Source organism: Lissotriton vulgaris, chromosome 2_1 (genome assembly GCF_964263255.1).
Source record: "Lissotriton vulgaris chromosome 2_1, aLisVul1.2, whole genome shotgun sequence".
NCBI classification, from domain to species: domain Eukaryota; kingdom Metazoa; phylum Chordata; class Amphibia; order Caudata; family Salamandridae; genus Lissotriton; species Lissotriton vulgaris.
The window spans coordinates 751,065,764-751,085,374 of NC_141687.1; the positions used below are offsets into that span (position 1 = coordinate 751,065,764).

At 42.6% G+C, this 19,611-nt stretch overlaps 1 protein-coding gene across 1 annotated transcript in view; it reads left to right on the forward strand.

Moving 5' to 3' along the window:
- LOC147731089 (uncharacterized) overlaps positions 1-19,611 on the forward strand; it is a 407,202-nt gene that overhangs the window by 376,515 nt on the left and 11,076 nt on the right. The window contains exons 9-10 of the mRNA XM_086956055.1: positions 5,677-5,988; positions 12,396-12,714. Of these exons, the coding sequence (XP_086812181.1) occupies positions 5,677-5,988; positions 12,396-12,712 (629 nt within the window). The 3' untranslated portion in view covers positions 12,713-12,714. The remainder of the gene's footprint in view (positions 1-5,676; positions 5,989-12,395; positions 12,715-19,611) is intronic.

Below are 19,611 nucleotides of genomic sequence, written 5' to 3' on the forward strand. Positions count from 1 at the left end.
TATCGCCATCAGCTAACCTCTGCTGAATTTCTGAATTAGCTATATTCATGTGAGTTTCAAGCGGCCATCTTGTTAGCTACTGCGCAAGTGCAGAAAGTTTCCCTCCAAGCATAGAAACGTTATACTACATAGATGCAGTAGATGCATGCGCACAATAGAATTTCAGTTAGCGGCCATTTTAACATCACTCTCGAGTTACTGGTTAGTAAAACACAAATGCAAGCTTCCATCTAATACTCAAGTGGCGTGTAAATGCATAGTATTACCACAAACAAGGTTTTAATACGGGGTTAGTAGTTACATGAGAAGATTGCATCTGAGCCTCTTTTTTCACAAGTCCTTGCTCCATCACTAGTATACCTTGTAATTTGGGCTCACCCCCTGTTTGCTTGTCCTGGGAGCCCTTGGAGGATTTAAGGCAGAAATGTGTAATCAGTTTGGTTGGAGGGAGGAGTTATACTCATTTCATCAATCTCTCCCAAAACATCACCCTATAATGCTACATGATTCGAGTCTATGTAGTTCAGGGCCTTTGTTGAGATAGTCCTGCCCTTTGTTTGTGAAGACCGAAGACCATTATACATTTTAATTTGTGCTGTTTCCTATCAGAGGCTGCTCCCTTCTTTGCAGTCACCTTTTAGAATGATGGTGAATTGGGTTGTGACTAATCAAGTCCCCAGATGAAATTCAGATGATGTTGCTGATAGTCATTAATTTTAACAACCAACAGTTAGTAATCAGTAAGAATGCCTTCTGGATTGGGGACAGTATTGGTCGTCTTTTTCGGTGGAACCAAGCAGTAACAGTTGGTAATATGCTGTAATAGGTGATGATAGGTAGTAACAGACAATACCTAACTACCAGCCCGGTACCAACAAAAGATTAGGGACCAGAATACCAGGGGTAAGAATACACCAGATCCGAACACCCACAAACTGCATGGACACTTAAGCCGGCCGCTTCCCCGAGCATTGCAGACCTCCTCAGTGCTCTAAAGCGCAGTGTGTCGATTGCAGCGTTAACCTATACCCTTGTTCACTGCCTTTCGTACCGTGCCCGAAATGCACACACCAGCTAACTGGGCCGCTCCTCACCTCTTTTTGCTCATCACTCCTTGAAACACCTTGGTACACCTTGATGCCCTTTGATCCTTAAACCCTGTTCAGGTCCAGGACGCAATCAATTGAGAGGAGCACTCTGATAGTGTAGTGTGAACACAAAGTGTTCCAGAGTGCTCCAGAGTTCCTGAATTGTTGCTGTGCCCATATCAGAGCCTCCTAGCCTCTTATAACACTGTGGGATGGGGTGGGGTGGCTCAGCGGACTGCTTAATTAACTTGAGCATCTTTGGTGATTACGGTACATATCCCAGCTTAGCCCTGCAACCACACCATAAGCCGCCAACACGCCAACTCCAGTGATCAGCAGCAACTCCTCAGTAACCAGCACACAGTACCTTTATGCTCTGCTATGCACTGCCTGCCTCCCCCCTCAGGCCCTGCACAGCCACAACGGCACATGGTGCACAGCTAATGACCTGCATCCTCTGCTCACACATACGTACAAAGGGGCTGTTATCTGTGTCAAATGAGTGCCAGTCAGATTTTTAAGGTAACAGAAAATACACTCCTCTCAGCCAATCTGGCCACGTTCCATGTGAGCTTCAAGTATCTGGAATCTTAACCCAGAGATAGGTGGAGAAGAGCTATTTCCATTTCCCACCATCCACCACCATCATCCCAGCTGTGGGTGCCTTGATTTTGGGAAATGACCCCAAGCAGGGTATGCTGGTCTTTCTCATCAGTGGAGTTATGTATGTCTGAAATCAAACTATGTTTTAAGTGGTTGATTCTGCAGGGTCCCAATAAGTATCCACTACATCATTGCTCATTCCCAAGAAGATGAAAAACTATTCTGAGACTCCCATGCCTATGTAGTAGTTCTTAAGTATGTGCTTGGTAAGAATATGGCTCATTACATCGCATTGTATTACATCACATGCTTTTACAACGAGGTTGTTACAATGATTGCGTTGTTAGTATGCAATGCATTTACATCGCAAGTCATTGCAACGACTTGTACTGGGGGCGCACTGGACTTAGGAATAGTATTAATTACTATTAATACTCCAGTTTGCGCAACAGTCAGAAAGGTGTTGGAATTATTTTCCAATACCTCAGAGATCCCTAGTGCAAGTCATTGTAATGACTTGTGATGTAAATGCATTGCGTACTAACAACGTGGTCGTTGTAACAACCGCGTTGTAATAGAAGCGTGATGTAATGACAGCGTTGTAAACGCTGTTTCCCGCTTGGTAATAGTTATTTATTCAAATACCTTCACAGGTTTTAATCACACTTTACATTAAGGGGTGCCTTTTTACAGTAGTATAGCAAACCACGATGGAGCATGGTTCGGATACAAGAAGCGGATTGGGTTCAGTCAGTGCTTGCCTTTTTTCAGAATTTCTTATAAGTCCGAAAGTGCCTTAGAAGGGAAAGATCAGAGGGGCAAGGAAGCAGGAGATATCTGAGGAGGGAGAGTCATTGTAATATGGTCTTTAGTTTAAACCACAGTGAAGATTTCTACGTTCAGACTAAGTTGCCAAAATGAAAGTCGAAAATTTCCAGTGGGATGAGGCTGAGGGCTGTCGCCACAGACATTTTCATGAGGTCGGATACCTGTTTGGCGAAGGACCACTGAGATGGATTTGCAGCTGCAGTGAAGAATGTAGCTGTAGAAGCTACAAAGTCAAACCGACTGTTGATGCACCTCGGGCGGATAGGCGAACAGGTTGATCCTGGTCTTTCCTTGGCTCTAAGGACTTTAAGAAAATATTAAGCAAAAAACTGCTCTGTTTTGTAATTTGGCCATCTGGGCACATTTAGCACCAACACAAAGGGTCCAGGACTGAGTCCTGAACCCCCAAGAGGTGTTCCACGACTCAGGCTGGGTCCAGGTGCAGGTTCAAGATGGTGGGAACCTTAGATGTCCCTGTGGCTCTGAATAGGAGGCCAGCAGATTAGCCCTTGGAGTCACTTCTGGTAGACCTGGGTACAGGTGAAGATGAAAGGCTCCTTTACCCTGCCCTGGGCTCCGAGGATTCAAGGCAGGCTCCAGGCATCAAAGCAGTCAATCCAGGTACAGCAGCAGTCTGGCAGAGTGCACAGCAGGTCACAGTTGCAGGCAGTCCTCTGAGAGTCCTTCCGCAGGTCCAGTGGCGAACTGAAGAATGGTTCTGAGTGTCCAACTTTTATACCCTGGTGACCTTTTTCTGAAAGGTAGGTGAAACTTCTGGATAGGGTCTTTGAGGTACATGGAATTTCCTGGCTCCCCTGCCCTGGCTCCAAGCTGGCTGCAGTGTCAATGCAGGGTCATTGGGCCCTTTGTGTGAAGGCAGAGCACAAGTTATTCAGGTGTAAGTGGGGTTGTGCTCAGCTCTACTCCCCATTCTGCCAGCAGATGGCTCATTAGTCAAACTTAATTCCTCTATTTGAGAATTATTCCCAATGTCAGCAACACCTAGTCAAGTGATTCAAGACAGGCTGCAGTCACAATCGGGTACATGCCAATCAAACCATGTTAAGGGGAGTGAACACATGCACTTTCTGCACTCTAGCACTGGTTAGCAGTGGCTAGCAGTGGTTAGCAGTGGTAGAGTCCTAAGGCAAACAAAAACGAATTTTAGCAAAAATTGGAGGTAAGCAAGCAAAATGTTTGGGGGAAAACCCCCCTAAGGCTGACAGGTCTAACATGAAGCATATGCATTCTGATTCCAAAATGCTGCAAACCTGATATTTTGGCCTACAGTAAACCATTAATTTTTCATAAACTTCAGTTTGAGACTAAAAATATTACGCTCCAAAATGGACAGGGAATGTCTTCATATAATATTAAATGTATTAATTTGTTAACCAGGTTATTGTGTGGAGCACCAAAAATCCTTAGGTGATTAACACAGCTCCTGGTCCATCCGCTCGAATTTGCATAAAGAAAAGCATTAGCAGGTACCCCTTTCTCAGTAATGCTTGCAAAGCAGTAGTCATGGACGGCCTTTGGCATGTGCAAGCTGTGCACCTGCACAGGACCACCACACCCCAGGGGCCACCACGCCAATATATATCCTTAATATAATAATTCTCTGAGGATGGATACATATTTGTGTGGCGGCCCCTGGCAGGGATTTGGCGGCCTCCGGCTCTGTTCCACTTCTAAACACCCTGACCACCCCCCCCTCTTCACTGGCCTCCGCGCTCCACCCTGCCTGGACCCCCTCATCCGGGGCCCCCTACCTACGCTCCCTGCCCAGGGCTGCCATCAACCTAGAGCCGCCCCTGCATTCGTTTATAAGACCATCCTTCTGTTGTAACGCTTTACACAGAAATGTTGTTTGAAACCTGCAGTCCTCTCACACATTGGACTGTATAAACTTGCAACTGGGCAGAGAATTTAAGAATTCTAGAAACAAAACATGACATTTACCACGAAAAGAATTTTGAAAGACAAGAACTACTGTTATTCAGCATGAGAAATTCAAGTGTTTGATAAGTTGAGTTACTGCCTAAAAGAAGGTGGAGGTAAAGAGTGTTAAAAGTGCAAACCCAACCAATTAAAATCAGCAGGACAGAGGAGTAGATGCAAAAAAAAGTAAAAGAAAAAATCCTAGCATTGGTTCCCTAGTTTAAATGCCAAAGGTATCCCTGAAGAGAAAAAGGTAGACAGCGCAAGAAGACACCCACTCACATGGTGTGGCCAAAAACAAAGAGTCCCTCAAGAAGGCCATGGTAGGAAACAAATCATCCAATGAGAACACCGTGAGAGTTAAATCCAGCAAGAGTTGGATGGATCAAGGGAAGAAAACTGAGATTGAAAACAAAGCCATCCAGTTATGAGCAAGAGGCTAACCCAAGGCCCACTTTAGCAGACATATGGTTTACAATAAAAACATATACCAAAAGCTGCCTGTCTTCTTTCCTCCTCTTACCACTTTCCATTTACAACTGATGCCTAAAAATAAGTGTATATAAGAGTAGAGTAAACCTTTTCATTCACTAGTTCATAAAAGAAATTAATTGAAAAGCCATGAAGGTTTGTGCATTCTCAAATTGTGATAAAATTGACAGTCACATAATACAGGCTGATTGATTTGTGGAATATTACAGGATCATCAGTCCTTCTTTTCATGCTTTGGTTGGACATAGTGAATCATATTTCGTATTGTGGAAGTCGTGGGCTTTAGTTTATGGTTTGAAAATAACGGAAGATACTTGACTGTTATTAAAAATCCTTTCTGAACACAGCATTATCTGACTGAACACTTAAAATACTTTAAATTATTTGAATGTATTTCCTAATTTGCATATTCATTAGAGTAATGATTTTGAGATATCTTACCACAATTATCTCTATTGAATATATATCCTTAGATAAAGAGCACAACAGAGGACATGGAACACATTTGCAACGCAATATGCAAAGATGCTCTTGATTGAGCAATTAATATAATGACATTTCATGTGTGGGAACTTGGAATCTTGAACAACTGGCTTTGGATCCAAAAACGGTTTGATGCTCCACAATGTACTAATTGAAATTTTTATTTAGGATAACAATTCTAATTGTTTAAAGACCTGCTGCAACCTTTTCTGTCTTGAGCATGTTGTCTTTTCTTTTACAGACTTTCCAATAGTGAAAGACATTATGGTGGATTCAAATGAGGTGATGTATGGAAAGCCAGTCGCCCTCAGGTTCCAGGTCATGGGTTGTGATCCCAAGGACCTCACGGTCTCTTGGTTTCTTAAAGATCAACAAATTCTGGAAGGATTAAGCTCAAGGATGCCACCACTTAATCTCAAGGATCATACCATCAAATACTTCTTTCTTGATCTGATTCCTACAGCTTTTCACTACAACAAGGAATTTATATGCAAGGTGAAACACAGGAATCTGCAGCAGTCTATTGACAAACAGATGTATCTGCCTCTTAAACGTATGTATTCAGAAATGCTTGGTTCCTGCACGATTAATGAGCATTAAGTTAATAGCCATTATGTATTGAAGCATATAATCTACTTTATGTTTGAGTATCATTTTTTAGTATTCTAGGTCACTATATCTTTTTCTTGTTTTGCAGGGTAAAAGTGTTATTCCTATAGTGTAGCTTACCTCTCCACATCAAAACCTAAGAGTGCCTCTGATATGAGTATATCTGGTAGCTGCATATCCCAGTGCAAATGTAACCAACGTTAGGGTCCAGCAAACATCTATGTGGGATTGCTATTGAAAACTCCAGTGTTCACCACACGTCTACCAAATTTACCATTAAGATTCGGCATAATTGAGAGAAACTCCATAACCGCTAATGGTGTTTCCCAGCAGACAAATGTCCAAAGATTATATCATTTTAGAAAAATATAGAGAACTACAACGACCTGCACTGAGAATGTAGAACTTTAATTCTGAAGGAGAACCAGATAACTTCTTCCCATCAGACTTTGAAGTCAAGAACCAGTTGTGTTCTGTCAGTGGTTAAAATTTCTAGAATCCAGACAGTGACCTTCATTATGGTTTTTTTATAATTCCTTGTTCGCTGTGCCTTTTTCCGAGCTAAAAAACGAAGGTTTAGGATCACCATCTTACCGAGCAATTGCTGCTGAACAATAGATTCTTCTTCTTCTGCAGCCACATCACACCGAAAATTGTGTGACAACTGTTGTGGTTCGATTTTCACATGATCTCGAAATATTGTCAGTAATTACGCAAAGCAGAATGCTACTAATCTAAACTTAAACACAAATGTGGTTGCAGAAATCCTGCCTCTCAATCATTATATTTTGTACCCAGTGTATTATTAGTAAAAATGGTGCATAATGGTCACAAATAAAGGTCATGTTCATTTCATTAATATGTTTAATGAGCGTCTAACTCTTAGTAAAATGGAGTGAACACAATACCCACAGAGCAAGTGAGCACAATGGCTCAAGATTGCTACTTGCCAAGAAGCTGCAAGACACTCAACTTCCCCAAGGCGCTAATTAAATAAAACAAATCAGCCTATATGGTATCTAACACCTTCCTGAAACATGCACCTTGGTGTCCTCATAAGACTTTTACCATTTCTTGGCAATCCCTGCTTAAAGACCCCTGCAACTTGGAACTGAAGTCCTCCACATTTTCTCTCCAAATCTCCTACAGTTGTGTCCGTGTTTGTCTAAAACTGTGGTAGCATTAAAGCGAGTTTTACTGATATTACCACCTGATGGCCAAACTCCTTCCTTTCTGCCTGCCTTTGATGAGGCGGACATTGTCATGTCAGATGTGACACCCATACAAATAGTGACCACAGGGACCCCCAGTGGTTGTCATTTGTAAGGACAGCTTGGCTTGCTCCAGATATTGGTCTCCTTGCTCATCCTGCTATCCATTGGCCAGATACTTGGCCCTCCTCACACTGTCCATTGGGGTACTCACTGATCCCTAAAACATGAGTGCAGTGGTCGGGATAACATTCAGAAGCATTCTAAAAAAAAATCACATCCATCAACGGCTCGCCCCTTAATCCAAATTAGCGCAAATTACAGACAAACCACAATAATTACAATAATGGATCTACTCCCCATTCATTCTAATTTGCAGGCAGCCTCTGGAGGAGCATTAGTACCACTACTTCATACTTTTGCTTGTCCATTCCAGCTGCCTTTCGTGCATTCTCTGGCAAATCTAGTAATTCCTCACAGTGACCCAACATTTACCTCCAATGAAGATAGATTATCTGGTCCTCTTGGACACCATACTAAGAATTCAAAAGAAGCTTAAGGAGGAACCTCAAGCAGATGCACATCCATGTGTACCATCCAGAACTCCCACAAAATAGCCCTTCTCTAACAATTAGATCTGCTCCAGATCATAGCTTCTGCTAAACATTCATCTCATTCTGACAATTCCAAGTTATTTTGGTAAAATCATGTGCCAGTGACTCAGCCCACTAATTATAAGGATCATCAATGCTTCCCTAGAAGAGTCAACATTCCAATCCTTGCTAAAATCTTCTAAAATATCACCACTACTGAAAATCCCTAAACTAGCATTAGAGTTCTTGACTTTGACTCCAAAGTTTCCAAAACCTACTCCCAAGGTGAAATCATTAAACATATAGGGCCTGATTACGATATCGGTCGGAAATCTTTCCGACAGACTCCTTGTTACAAACGGTTCCAATCGACTGGGGGTCGTAGGTTCCGACTGAACGAATATGATGCTTCCGAACACAATTCGGAAAGTCTCAAATTGATTTCAGTGGGAGCCTATGTTCCGACCTACAACACAGGCTCCCATTTAAAAAAAGGGGGGTTTCAGAAAACCTTGCACTTTGTGGCGGGCACACCATGGTGCCTGTTACACTGTGCATGGTTCTACAGGAGTGTCCCTTGGGTACCCCCACAGCCCCCAAACGGAGGCCTCTGGATGAAGGGGGGCCTGATAGAGGCCGCCAAAGTCAGTTTCTGACAGCCTTTTCCTGCGGGACAGACTAAGTCGGAAAGGCTGTTGGAATCCGACATCGTAATCGGTCAGTCTGGAATGCTGTCCATTGAGCTGTACCAATCGGCTCCGACCGACTCAAAGTTTCCGAATGCCGCTGGTCGGAAAAGAATCGGAATGACCGAATGGTTACATTTCCATCATAATCAGTCGGTCAGAAATGTTTCCGACTCGGTTGGAAACATAGGTTCCGACACGGTTTAGGAAAATCTGAATGCTGTACGGAGCGTTTCCGACCGACATCGTAATCAGGCCCAAAGTCATGATACAATTCCTAACCCATAATTCCAACAATAATCTTCTAAAATCCTTCCTATCTGGGTCTCAGCCCAGGTACAGCACAAAAACCCGGACCCTACAAATTCTGGTAGAAATCCTACATACGGATGAGGAGGTCAGCTATGCAAAGTTCTACTTGACTTGTCAAATAATTCTATAAGACTAACATCTCCTTCCTGACGATCTACTCCATCAGGATTGGAAAAGAATGAGGAGGGCTGTGGATTGCTCCACACCATTTCTATCCTCAACATCAGTTTGATAAATTGGGCTTGCTCAGATATCTCACCCTTCCCTTACAATCAGTGTATGGTGGAGGAGGGTGGAGGTGGCAAGGCTCCATAATGGGAGCGATACTAGTGAGCTCTGGCACATATCTAATTTCTGAATTATTTTTGGACTTGTAGAAAAAAGGGGGAGGTGGCGGTAGTGAGATTGGCTTTCCTCAGGATCAGGAAAAGCAAAACTTCAACAGTGTCACTTTGTGGCACCTGAGAGGCAGACTTTACACCTGATGATCCAGAAGCCCCTCACTCCTCCAGGACATGGTGGTGACTGCCACAACAGGCTGTGAGTGGTGCAGCAGATTGCTGCACAATGTACATGGAGGGAGTAAATACTGCAGGAGAGGTGTGGGGAGCATGCTGGCTTTACCCCAGCTTTTCTCAGCCCGCGCTGATACAATTAGATGTCAATATTAACACTTTGGTTCATTTAGTTTCATGTTATCTCCTTACAGAACAGCCAAAGAGACCAAAGTAGTAAAGGAACCCAAGGTACTTTTTCTCCCAGAATCCACCTCTTTCAGCAGTTTCTTGCAGGGACAACATCAAAATAACAAAATTGCCAGCTCCACACAAATAAGTTGAGTATAACTTCAACTAATCTACTTGAAAGTAAATCGGTTAAATTGATGAATACACATAGGTTCATGGATCAGACATTCTCAAAAAGTCATAATGTATGACAATATTCTTATTTGTTATATATATTCTTTTATTTTTAAATTTGCCATAAATTCGTCATGCCCTAACAAATTATCTATCATACATCCCTTCACAACTCCCAATACTATACATCCAGAGTGATGTTGGCCTACAAATGTGAAAATACTAGACAATAGCAACAGAAAGCCCAACGTTCCACTGCAAATTAAAAAATTACATCCATACTAGTGTCTGCCATAATTCATGCATTCTATCACATTTATACCCAAACCAGTTAAAAACATAAAAGCATCCAACTAATTCATGATTGATGATGAACAAATAACTGTCCACGTAGATCAAATAATAACTATGTATACATTATTAGACATGCTAATTTTTAAGACATTCGTGTACTTATGGATTCCACACATTTTCTTTACATATAGATCCTGGTTATAGGCCCAGGTTGTTGTTGGCATCCACCCGTGTTTCGGTGAAATTCAAATAATAACCACTTTCATCGGGGTGCTTTAGGAAAACCATTGTCCAGTCACTCCTGGTGAGTCGGCTAGGCTACGGTAATTCGCTGCTCGTGGGTGCCAGGGATAATCCCAGAATCTAGGGGACATACCCCAAACCTACAGAATCAATGTAGGAAATAAGGGGCAGTTATGGAATCAAAGGTCCTTATAAAAGCCTTACAGACCCTTGTGAGGGCTAAATAAACTGCTGAAATGTGTTGAAGCGTATGTAGCTGGAGGGGTGAGGAGCTACTAATAATCCCTGACAACACCATCCTATTTTTCTTTTTTAATACTGGCCAAGAATAAAGCGTAGAGGTGGATATTCACGAGCTAGTTGTAGATTTCACAATCTGCATATTTAATTCTTTGATCTCTTTATTTTCATGTTTGTATTGTCTTCCCCTTTCATTTGCTCCACCCCAGGCGTTGGTCAGCACAGTGGTGTCAGTAAGCAAGCTCTATGATGAAGTATGCCACAATTTGTGGGTGAGGGCAGTTTTTTCTCATCTAGCACATGCCACTTAAACTAAATAAGTGTGGAATTTAACATTGCTACCTCTCTTGTGTGTGTGTGAAGTCATTCGGGGAGGTTGAGGTAGGAATTAGTCCTCTTCCCCTTCTTTGTGTGTGTTTAAACAGAACCCTCACAGACAAGCAGTGGATGTATTGCTGTATGCAGACCTAAATGGTGTCCATAGTTCAAGATAAACAGCTTCATCTCAAATTTCTTCATAGGACTTACTTCCCACCAAAAAGACAGGTTAGGATAGATGCCTCTCGATCGCACCACTGCCCGAAATGTAATGCAGAACACAATGCGTTTTATCATTTGGCCTGGTTGCTCCCTACCGTACGGCTGTTTAGTCAGGACCTGATAGAAATGACCATCGCCATTATTAGGTTCACTGTAGCCCCACATCTCCCTATACTACTATTGGGTTATGTTTGTCAAATTCCCTCTGGGGTCCACTGACTGGCTGTTATGGCCTTCTTGTTGGCTAAGAGGAGGATCGCCATGCACTAGTGTGGGACACAAATACCTAGGAAGCAGGTCTGGCTTCCAGATGTAAGCCTCAGTACCAGCAACAGCGAGACATATGCTGAACTACAACCTCAGACTTCACAACCAAAAGACATTTGGAGCCCACTTAGACCCTGTGGCGCAGATTTACAAGACCCCTTGAGCCACTTTTATGTCATTTTCCATGTAAAAAATTGCGCACAAGTGGGGCAAGGGGCTTGTAAATCTGGCCCTATATACTTAGACTCTCCAAGGATGATGGAACACATTCCTAAGGCTCCCAGACGCCTTAATGGGTGGCGACTTGTCCAGAAATAGGGAGTACAGCACCTCAAAGACGCACGCTGGCCAAGTCATAGTGGGGCAAGCAGCACGTACCCCTCGAAACTCTTCAGTTGTTTCCCCTGATGTTTGCTCATCATGAAAACGCCTATTATTTTAAAGGATGATGAATACAATAGTAACCTGTATAATTACTGACTGTAAAATGGCCTGGCAAAAGGTTTATTTTGGCAGGTTGAATTGGCAGTTTAGAACATGTCTCAGGCCTGCCACTGCAGCTTGCACTGCAATTTTAAAGTGCTGCTTTGGTGGGTGGCACAATTAGTGCTGCTGGCCCACTAGTAGCAATTAACCTGCATGCCCTGGTTGCAAGTAGTACTGTTTACCAGGGATTTACAAGTGAATTAAATATTCCAATGAGGTGTAAGCCAGTCTGACCATGTTTTAAGGAGAGAGCACAAGCACTTTGTGCACTTTTCCTGGCAAACCAGTGGTCGAGTCCTAATGCCAACAAAAACGAGGTCAGAAACAGAAGACAAACAAATCTGGGAATGACCCTGCCTAGAAGGTCAGGTCTAATAGGTCCAAAATCCATTTACACCCTTTTTAAACCGCCACTGGCCCTGTTCCACAGATGAGGAGCTCAGAGGGGCCGCTATCATAGTGGGGCATTTGATTTTATTAGTTCAGAAAGATGAACGTTATTCAATCCTAGAATGTTTTATGAAAGTCAACACGTGAATACGTTTAAGCATTGTATAACTGGTTTTAAATTCATCTTTTCTCCACCTATAACCCTGTGTAATTGGTTTTCCTCCTTTAGCCCAGCCTCCGGTCATATCGGATATTATCATGACACCTGTAGAACCTGGCACGACTAAGAATCTGCGTATGTGTATTAATGTGTCAGACTTTGCGCCAAGAGAAATACAAATAAAATGGTTCAACTCCTGGACGGAATTTTCAAAAGAAATGGTTACCTGCTCAGAGCCACACATTGGAGAAAATGCCTTATATTGTGCTTCAAGCCAAGCTGAGTTTAAGCCAGAACTAAGTGACAAAGATATTAAAATCCGGTGTGAAGTCACGCACATCAGTACACACACTGTTTTGGAAAAAAATGTTGCGGTTGAACTTTAAGGGTAAGATGTGGTTGTATGTGTCTGTCTTTTCTGCTCATTTGCTAAGACTGAACTGAATGTCATGTAAACTAAAAGCTCTGGGCCCTTATTTATGAGGCCTTGCATCAGTTTTGCGCCGCCGGTGCATCACTTTTTGTGACGCACCAGCGGCGTACAAAATGCGCCTTGTTGCACCATATTTAAAAAGTGACGCATCTAGGTAGATGCGTCACTTTTTAAACCCCTGCGCCACATTATACCTGCGTCAGGTATAATGTATGCAGAGGGGGCGTTCCCCCGCAAAAAGCCTTGTAATAGTGACGCAGTGAAATCTATGAGATTTCACTGCGTCACTTTTAGGATGCTGTTGCGTCAAAATCTTGCGCCTGCCTCACAGCGGGCGTAAGACTGACGCAAGACCTTTCACATGGGGCTTTCCCCATGTGAAAGGATGCATTGCTGGAGTTGCGTCACTTTTGTGACACACTCCAGCAATGCGTCACTTTTGCGCACTCAGATGCATCAGAAATACTGACTTATCTGTAAGTCCTTGCGACATGATGCGCCATACATTAAATATGACGCATCATTGGTGTCGCAAGGAGTGTGCAGTGAAAAGTGACGCATCGCTGTTTTCGCGCAGCGATGCGTCACTTTTCATAAATGAGGCCCCTGGTGCTCAGAATTTCACCGAGGATACTTGCTGAGGGCAGATAATTGGAAATAAAAAAGGGTGAATCAGAAAGATGAGCTTTGGAAAGCTGTAGAAGGTTGTATGTACTAGCCTTTGCAAATCACGCTGCTTTGCATTACCAATAGGCTGCATTTTGATTTACCACCAGCTGGTCAATTTCTACTAGGAGATACCTAGACAAGCCCCGTTATACGTTGAACTCACATGTCACTATGCCTTCTTCTGCTAACAGCAGTCCGTGAAGACCACAGAATTCCAAACAAAAACTAAAGTAATCTCCTAGCCCACAGAATGTAGCTTCAATAGAAGACCTGCAGCTGGAGAATAGAGCTTCAAAATCCTTAACTTTCCTGTTCAGAAGGCTGGACGTCTCTATGAAAATAGGTCTAATTGCTTAATTCATGATCCTGAGATTAAGAATTCCTTGAAAAAAGTATTTTCCATGTTTTTGTATTGTATATTAAAAATGATTCCAGGCTGTGAAATTGTACAGTCCGTGATAGCTTTCACTGTTTGAAAATAAGACCGCAATAAGGCAAGTATTTTAAATGTCACCAGCTATAAAATATGTTCTAAAGGATATTTAAAGGTAGTTAATTGAAAGGTTTCCACAGAGAAGTTGTATAACATAACGTGTATTTTCAACCAGAAGGGCATCTTGGCACTGAATATGTTTATTGTTAGCTAACTCTTTTTTTTTTTGTTTAAAATGTTTAATATGAGCAGACCCATAAAAATACATAGATAAAAATAGAGCATTTAAGTCACAGTTTGATAAATATTCCTTCTTATAAATATTGTGGATTTAAACCGTTCAGGTATTTATAAAGTGCAATACGACATATTCAGCAAATATACATACATGTGGAGTAACTAATTACAATCTTATAAAGTGCAGTGCTTAATATCCCTAATAATACTAGAATACAGTACTGACGTCCTAAGGTTCAATAGTAAAGTTTATTTTTCCCCATTTTATTCTGAAAAAGACTTTCTAATGCATTATGGGCGTATTCTTCTTCTGTAACCTCTCCATATATTTCCAGGCAGCAGTGAACTTTTTAGTGGCATCTACTGTTTTTGCATACGCTTCTTCGATTTTTCTTCTTTGTTCCATTTTTGTTCCATTTTATTTAGCCATTTCAAATAAGTAGGTATTTTTAAAGACCTCCAATTCTGGAGTATCAAGGAACTTGCTACGAGGCAGGTAATTGCTGTAAATGTCTCCTCTCCTCTCCTATTGTCATTACAAGTTTTGCTCTTTGGCTAGTAATACCAAACAGAGCTACATCTGCCTCTAGGTCTGATCTTTTCTGTGTCCCTTGGCTTAAAGCCGAGAAGATCCTTTCCCAAAATTGCCCTAGCCTTGAACAAGTTAAAAAGGTATGTAGCCAATCTCCCTCACCTTCTGCCTGACAACAAAAGCATCTATTCTCCAGTTCTGAGCATATTTTATGGAGCGCTTTAGGTGTATAATACACCATCCATCGTGACAGAAATACCATTCTTTTAAAATTAGACTCTGTTAAGGCCTTACTATCTAGTCGTGATGTGGCCTGCCAATCCCAATTAGAGAGCTTACTCCTGTGTGACTTTTTCTAAAAATGTCTTTACCAACATTGATGCCCCTTAGGAGCATAATAGACGGTACCATTTTCCCACCTCTCTTAACCTTGCTCCAAATAGGGCAGTCACAAGCAAAGTTGGAGCAGCACTAGATGGGAGGCTATATTTATTTAGTAAGTATGAAATGTGTATGTATTCGAAGACGAGAGGTTTACTCCGATCACCACATCTAGTTTGGACCTCTTGCCAAGTAATCAATCTGTCTAACACTACAAAATGCCCCAACTCTTTCAGACCACAGCTATTCCAGGACCTTAAATGGCTAGTCTGTATTTGGAGGACCAGACTTTTACATACCCCTAGTTTTAAATAATAAAACACTGTAGAACAAGCCTGCTTAGAGAACAAATTCTGAAGTCCATAGGAATATTCCTGCAGTCTTATACCTAGTTTCTTAGGAAGTTTGGCTGTTTTTAAAAATGTGGGAATCTGCGAACAAGCCTCCTGCACCATTTTGTCCCAAAAAAAGTTATCAACTTATCCCTTGGAATCCACTAAGCAGACTGTAAGATCTAAAATAGCAGCTTCATTATATGTCTGAACTTGTGGAAGTGCAAGCCCCCCCTGATTAATACCAAGTTGAACCACAAAGAGTTTAACCCACTGTGTCTTCTTACTCTAAACATAAACTTTCTAAACATGGTTTCAAGCTCCTTAAAGTAGATCGTATTTATTTTTATAGGGATATGTGTAAAAATAAAAACAAGTAGAGGTACATTTGTAAGGGCCACTCGTAAGTGAGGGGTACTAATGACCACTTTTCTAGCAGTTTTTAAATTTTATTCCGCATGGCTTCCTAGTTTAATTGGCTGAGTTTCCCATATTGATTACTAAGTATGGAATTGGATTAAAATTAAGAGCTTGTTGCTTAAGATTTTCTGGGAGAAAGTCACTTGCAGTATTGATGGTTAAGATTTCAGTCTTGTTATGGTTGATTTTGTATCCCTGATCAATTCAGATTGAGCAAATTCAGCTAATGTTAGCTCTATATTCTGTCTTTCTGGACTAAGATATCGATGGATTGTCTTTTGTCCAACCATGTAATTGGTAGCATATAGCTGCTCATAATGCTCCAAAAAATCCTTGGGTAATCTTATCCTTATCAGTCACCGGAACCCTAGTACCAGGATCTAAGACTTCAGTAATTAAGGCTGCTTCCTGTTTTACCTTGGTTGATCAAGCTGGCAGTTTGCCTATCATTTGACTCTCTTCGTAGGCTCACTGTTGGAATGTCGGGGAGCTATTCATTTCTTCTGTCAAAAAAAATTATCTTAATTCCTTTCTTGCTTTGTTAAGATGACTTCCACCTATCCAGATACCCTGTAAAACGCCATTCTTCTGCAGCAAAGCAATATTGACTGCCAGCTGAAGTTTGGCTATGTGAGTTCTACGATTTTTGGACTGGGCCGCAATAAAGGCAACCATTTGTCCATGTGCTGATGCCTTAAAAGCCCCCCATACTGAAAAAAGTTCAGCTGTTCGCTCATTAGCCCTAAAGAGTCTTGTATCCATTCTCTTGTTTCTGTTACCCATTGTTGTTTTGAGAGGAGGAGTCGATCCATCTGCCACCTGGATCTTGTCCTACTATCCTCCTCTATTTCTAAATCTAGTTTGACCAAAGAGTGCTCTGAGAATGAATTGGCCCCTATTTCCGAGCAAATATATTTCAAGGAGCAAGATATAAAAATAAAAAAAATACAGTTTGCTGTTTGGAATTGACGGGAGTAGCAAGTATATTCCAGTACTTCCCGATGGGTTTTACGTCAAGGGTCAATTAACTGATTATCTTGTATGATGACATCTACAATTTGTTTAGTCTTTGGCTTCAGTTGTTTTTTATTTTTATTTGAAGTATCCTTTTTCAAGTCTTAAATATAGTTAAAATCCCCTCCAAAGATAATCTGTCCTGAAGCCCCTCTAGGTAGTTCATTATTTCTCCATGGATGTGGGGTCATCAGTGATTGGGCAACATTACTTGACAACATTTTTTAAAAATCCCGCTTCGATTCACCGTTACCCAAAACCATCGTCCATGAGGATCCCTCTGAACTTGGGACTAAAATATATAGCTACTCCCCTTATTGCCAATCCTGCTGAAGCAAAAAAACGTAAAAAGATTATCTAGGGGCAAAGAGTTTTGGTGAATTTGTTTTCAGATTCGTTTTCTGAAGAAAATGGACTTGTAGCGAAAAAGAAGCTAGCCATCTTATTAACCCTCCATTATTTTGTTTTTCTAATACTCCGTTTACATTGACCAAAATAGTTCAACATATAATACCCATGTCTATAGTTTTAAACTGTATATTTTCATACTTGATTCAGAGCCCTGTTATCCTCCCACCTCTCCACTATGATTCTGCTCATTTTTGCCTTTTTTACACCATAAACCCACCTACTCCCACCCCCCTCCCAAACCCTTCCCACCCCGCAAGATAGGCAAGGGCCCGCAAGCCCCATCTGGTCCCTCCCAAAGTAACTCTTGTGGGGAGCCCTGGTACTGCACACTTAGAGCTCGATTCCGATCCGGTAAAAAAAATCCCCCGTACGATTCGTATTCGTAGCTGTTTCCGTACGACTCGTAAACACACCGTACGACCCGGCGAGTACGATCCGGACCGGGGGATCAGGACGCTATTCGTACGGTCCGCGTCAGGTAAGGGCGATTCGTACGGAAAAGCGCACAATCACATACACACCGTATGGCGCGTACCCCCATGATCGCCGGGGTACGCGCCGTACCCCTGCAATCATGGGAGGTACGTGCCGTACACCCAGCGTACATGGGGTACGCGCCGTACAGCCACCGTACATGGGGTACGGTGCGTACCCCATGTACGCTGGGTGTACGGCGCGTACCCCCCATGATCGCAGGGGTACGGCGCGTACCCCGGCGATCATGGGGGGTACGCGGCGTCCCCGGGGGTGGGGGCATTCCGTACTTGTTTTGGCGCGAACTATGCGTTTACGGCTGTTTCCAGCTCCCATAAAAAAAAGGGTCGTACGGTGCGTACCCGACACAAATCGTACTTGCTGGGATGTAAAAACCAGCCGCGAACCGTAGCGATGTCACGTACAGCGGGTTCCGAGTGAGACTCGTACGGATATTTGAGTCGTACGGAGTCCTGTACGACTCGTACGGACTTTGGCTCCTGGTACGGATCGTACTTCGTCGTACGTACGGGGACGTTTACGGGTACGATTCGTACGGGGAAAAATGCTCCGTACGACGATTCGGAGCGCATTTTACCGGATCGGAATCGACTGTGACCACTTCCCCCCCATCTCAGTGACCCATTACAACAATATGTGACTCTATTTTCCAGAGGAAATTTCTCTCAGCAAATCCTGAGCTTCCTCTGTTTGCAAACATATGAAACTTGCATCTCACAAGCACTCGTGGCTTCGAATGCTGAGCTATTGAGGCCTGTTCGCCTTGAGCCTTAAAGAGATATAAAAATTTAATGAACTCTTTTTGCCGACGTAAGGCAGCTGCCGACATGACAGCAAAAATCTGACAACTAGAAACCTCAGTGATCGAAAATTGCCTCTGCTGGATTACCTTAGTGAAAATCTTTTCTTTGATACGGTAATTGACAAAGTTAATCAGAATTGTTTGTGATAATTTTGAATTCGGAAGTGGGTGTGAGGAGACCGGATGTCCTCTTGTTATGGTGAGTTCTCCAGTGAATTCTGGCAGGACGTTTTTTTCTTGATAAAAGTCTCTACTCATGGAAGTGTTTCTACTCAGGAACCCCAACTAATTGCAGGTTTGCACGCTGTGAATGATTCTCAAGCTCAAGTTTACTCTCAAGTGAAATTTTTTCCTTTTTTGCTGCGTTCACATTCTGGTGCATAGTGTACATTTGACCTTCCTGATGTGCAATCCTTGATTCCACTTCTTGTATCTTAGCTGAGAAACTAGCCACTGCCTACTCAATCTTTCTGAGGCGTTGATGGAGGGAGGCGTTTTCGTTCACTTGAGATATCTTCAGATCTCGTCTAAAATATGATTCAGCATGGTTTTTATTTCACATTTTAGGATGATGCCTTTTTCTTGGATTTGTGCCGGCGGGCAGGTTTGGGGCCCGCCATTCTCTTTCTGGCTCCAGTCTTGCTGCCCTGAAGTTCCCGATCCTACTTTAGTTGTTCACTGGGGCTCATGTTGAGACGGTGGCTGCGGGAGTAACAAATCTTGTAAGGGTGCCTGAGACTGAACCTGCCTGTAGCAATGATGGAGATGCGTGGCCCTGTGGCTGAATGCCTTAACTTTTTCCCCATGTTCGGGACATAATCTGCAAGGATTTATATATTTTTTTCTAACATGAACCAAACCATGTTTTTTTCCCAATCTTTTATCTTTGGTGCGCTTCCTGCTCCCCACATTTGAGCAATGTTCCACCTGACCACCCCCAGACCCAGGGACAAACAGAGCTTACGGTATCTTGATGGGGAATCGCCTTCCCCAGATATGGAGGATACAGCATAATTCCTTGAGGCACTGACCAGTAGGATCGTATCTCTTGACAGGGACCTACTGCTGGTTCTGGTGGGTCAGGGGACTAATGCATCCACTGCAGGGGCCTGTGTTCGACCTCATG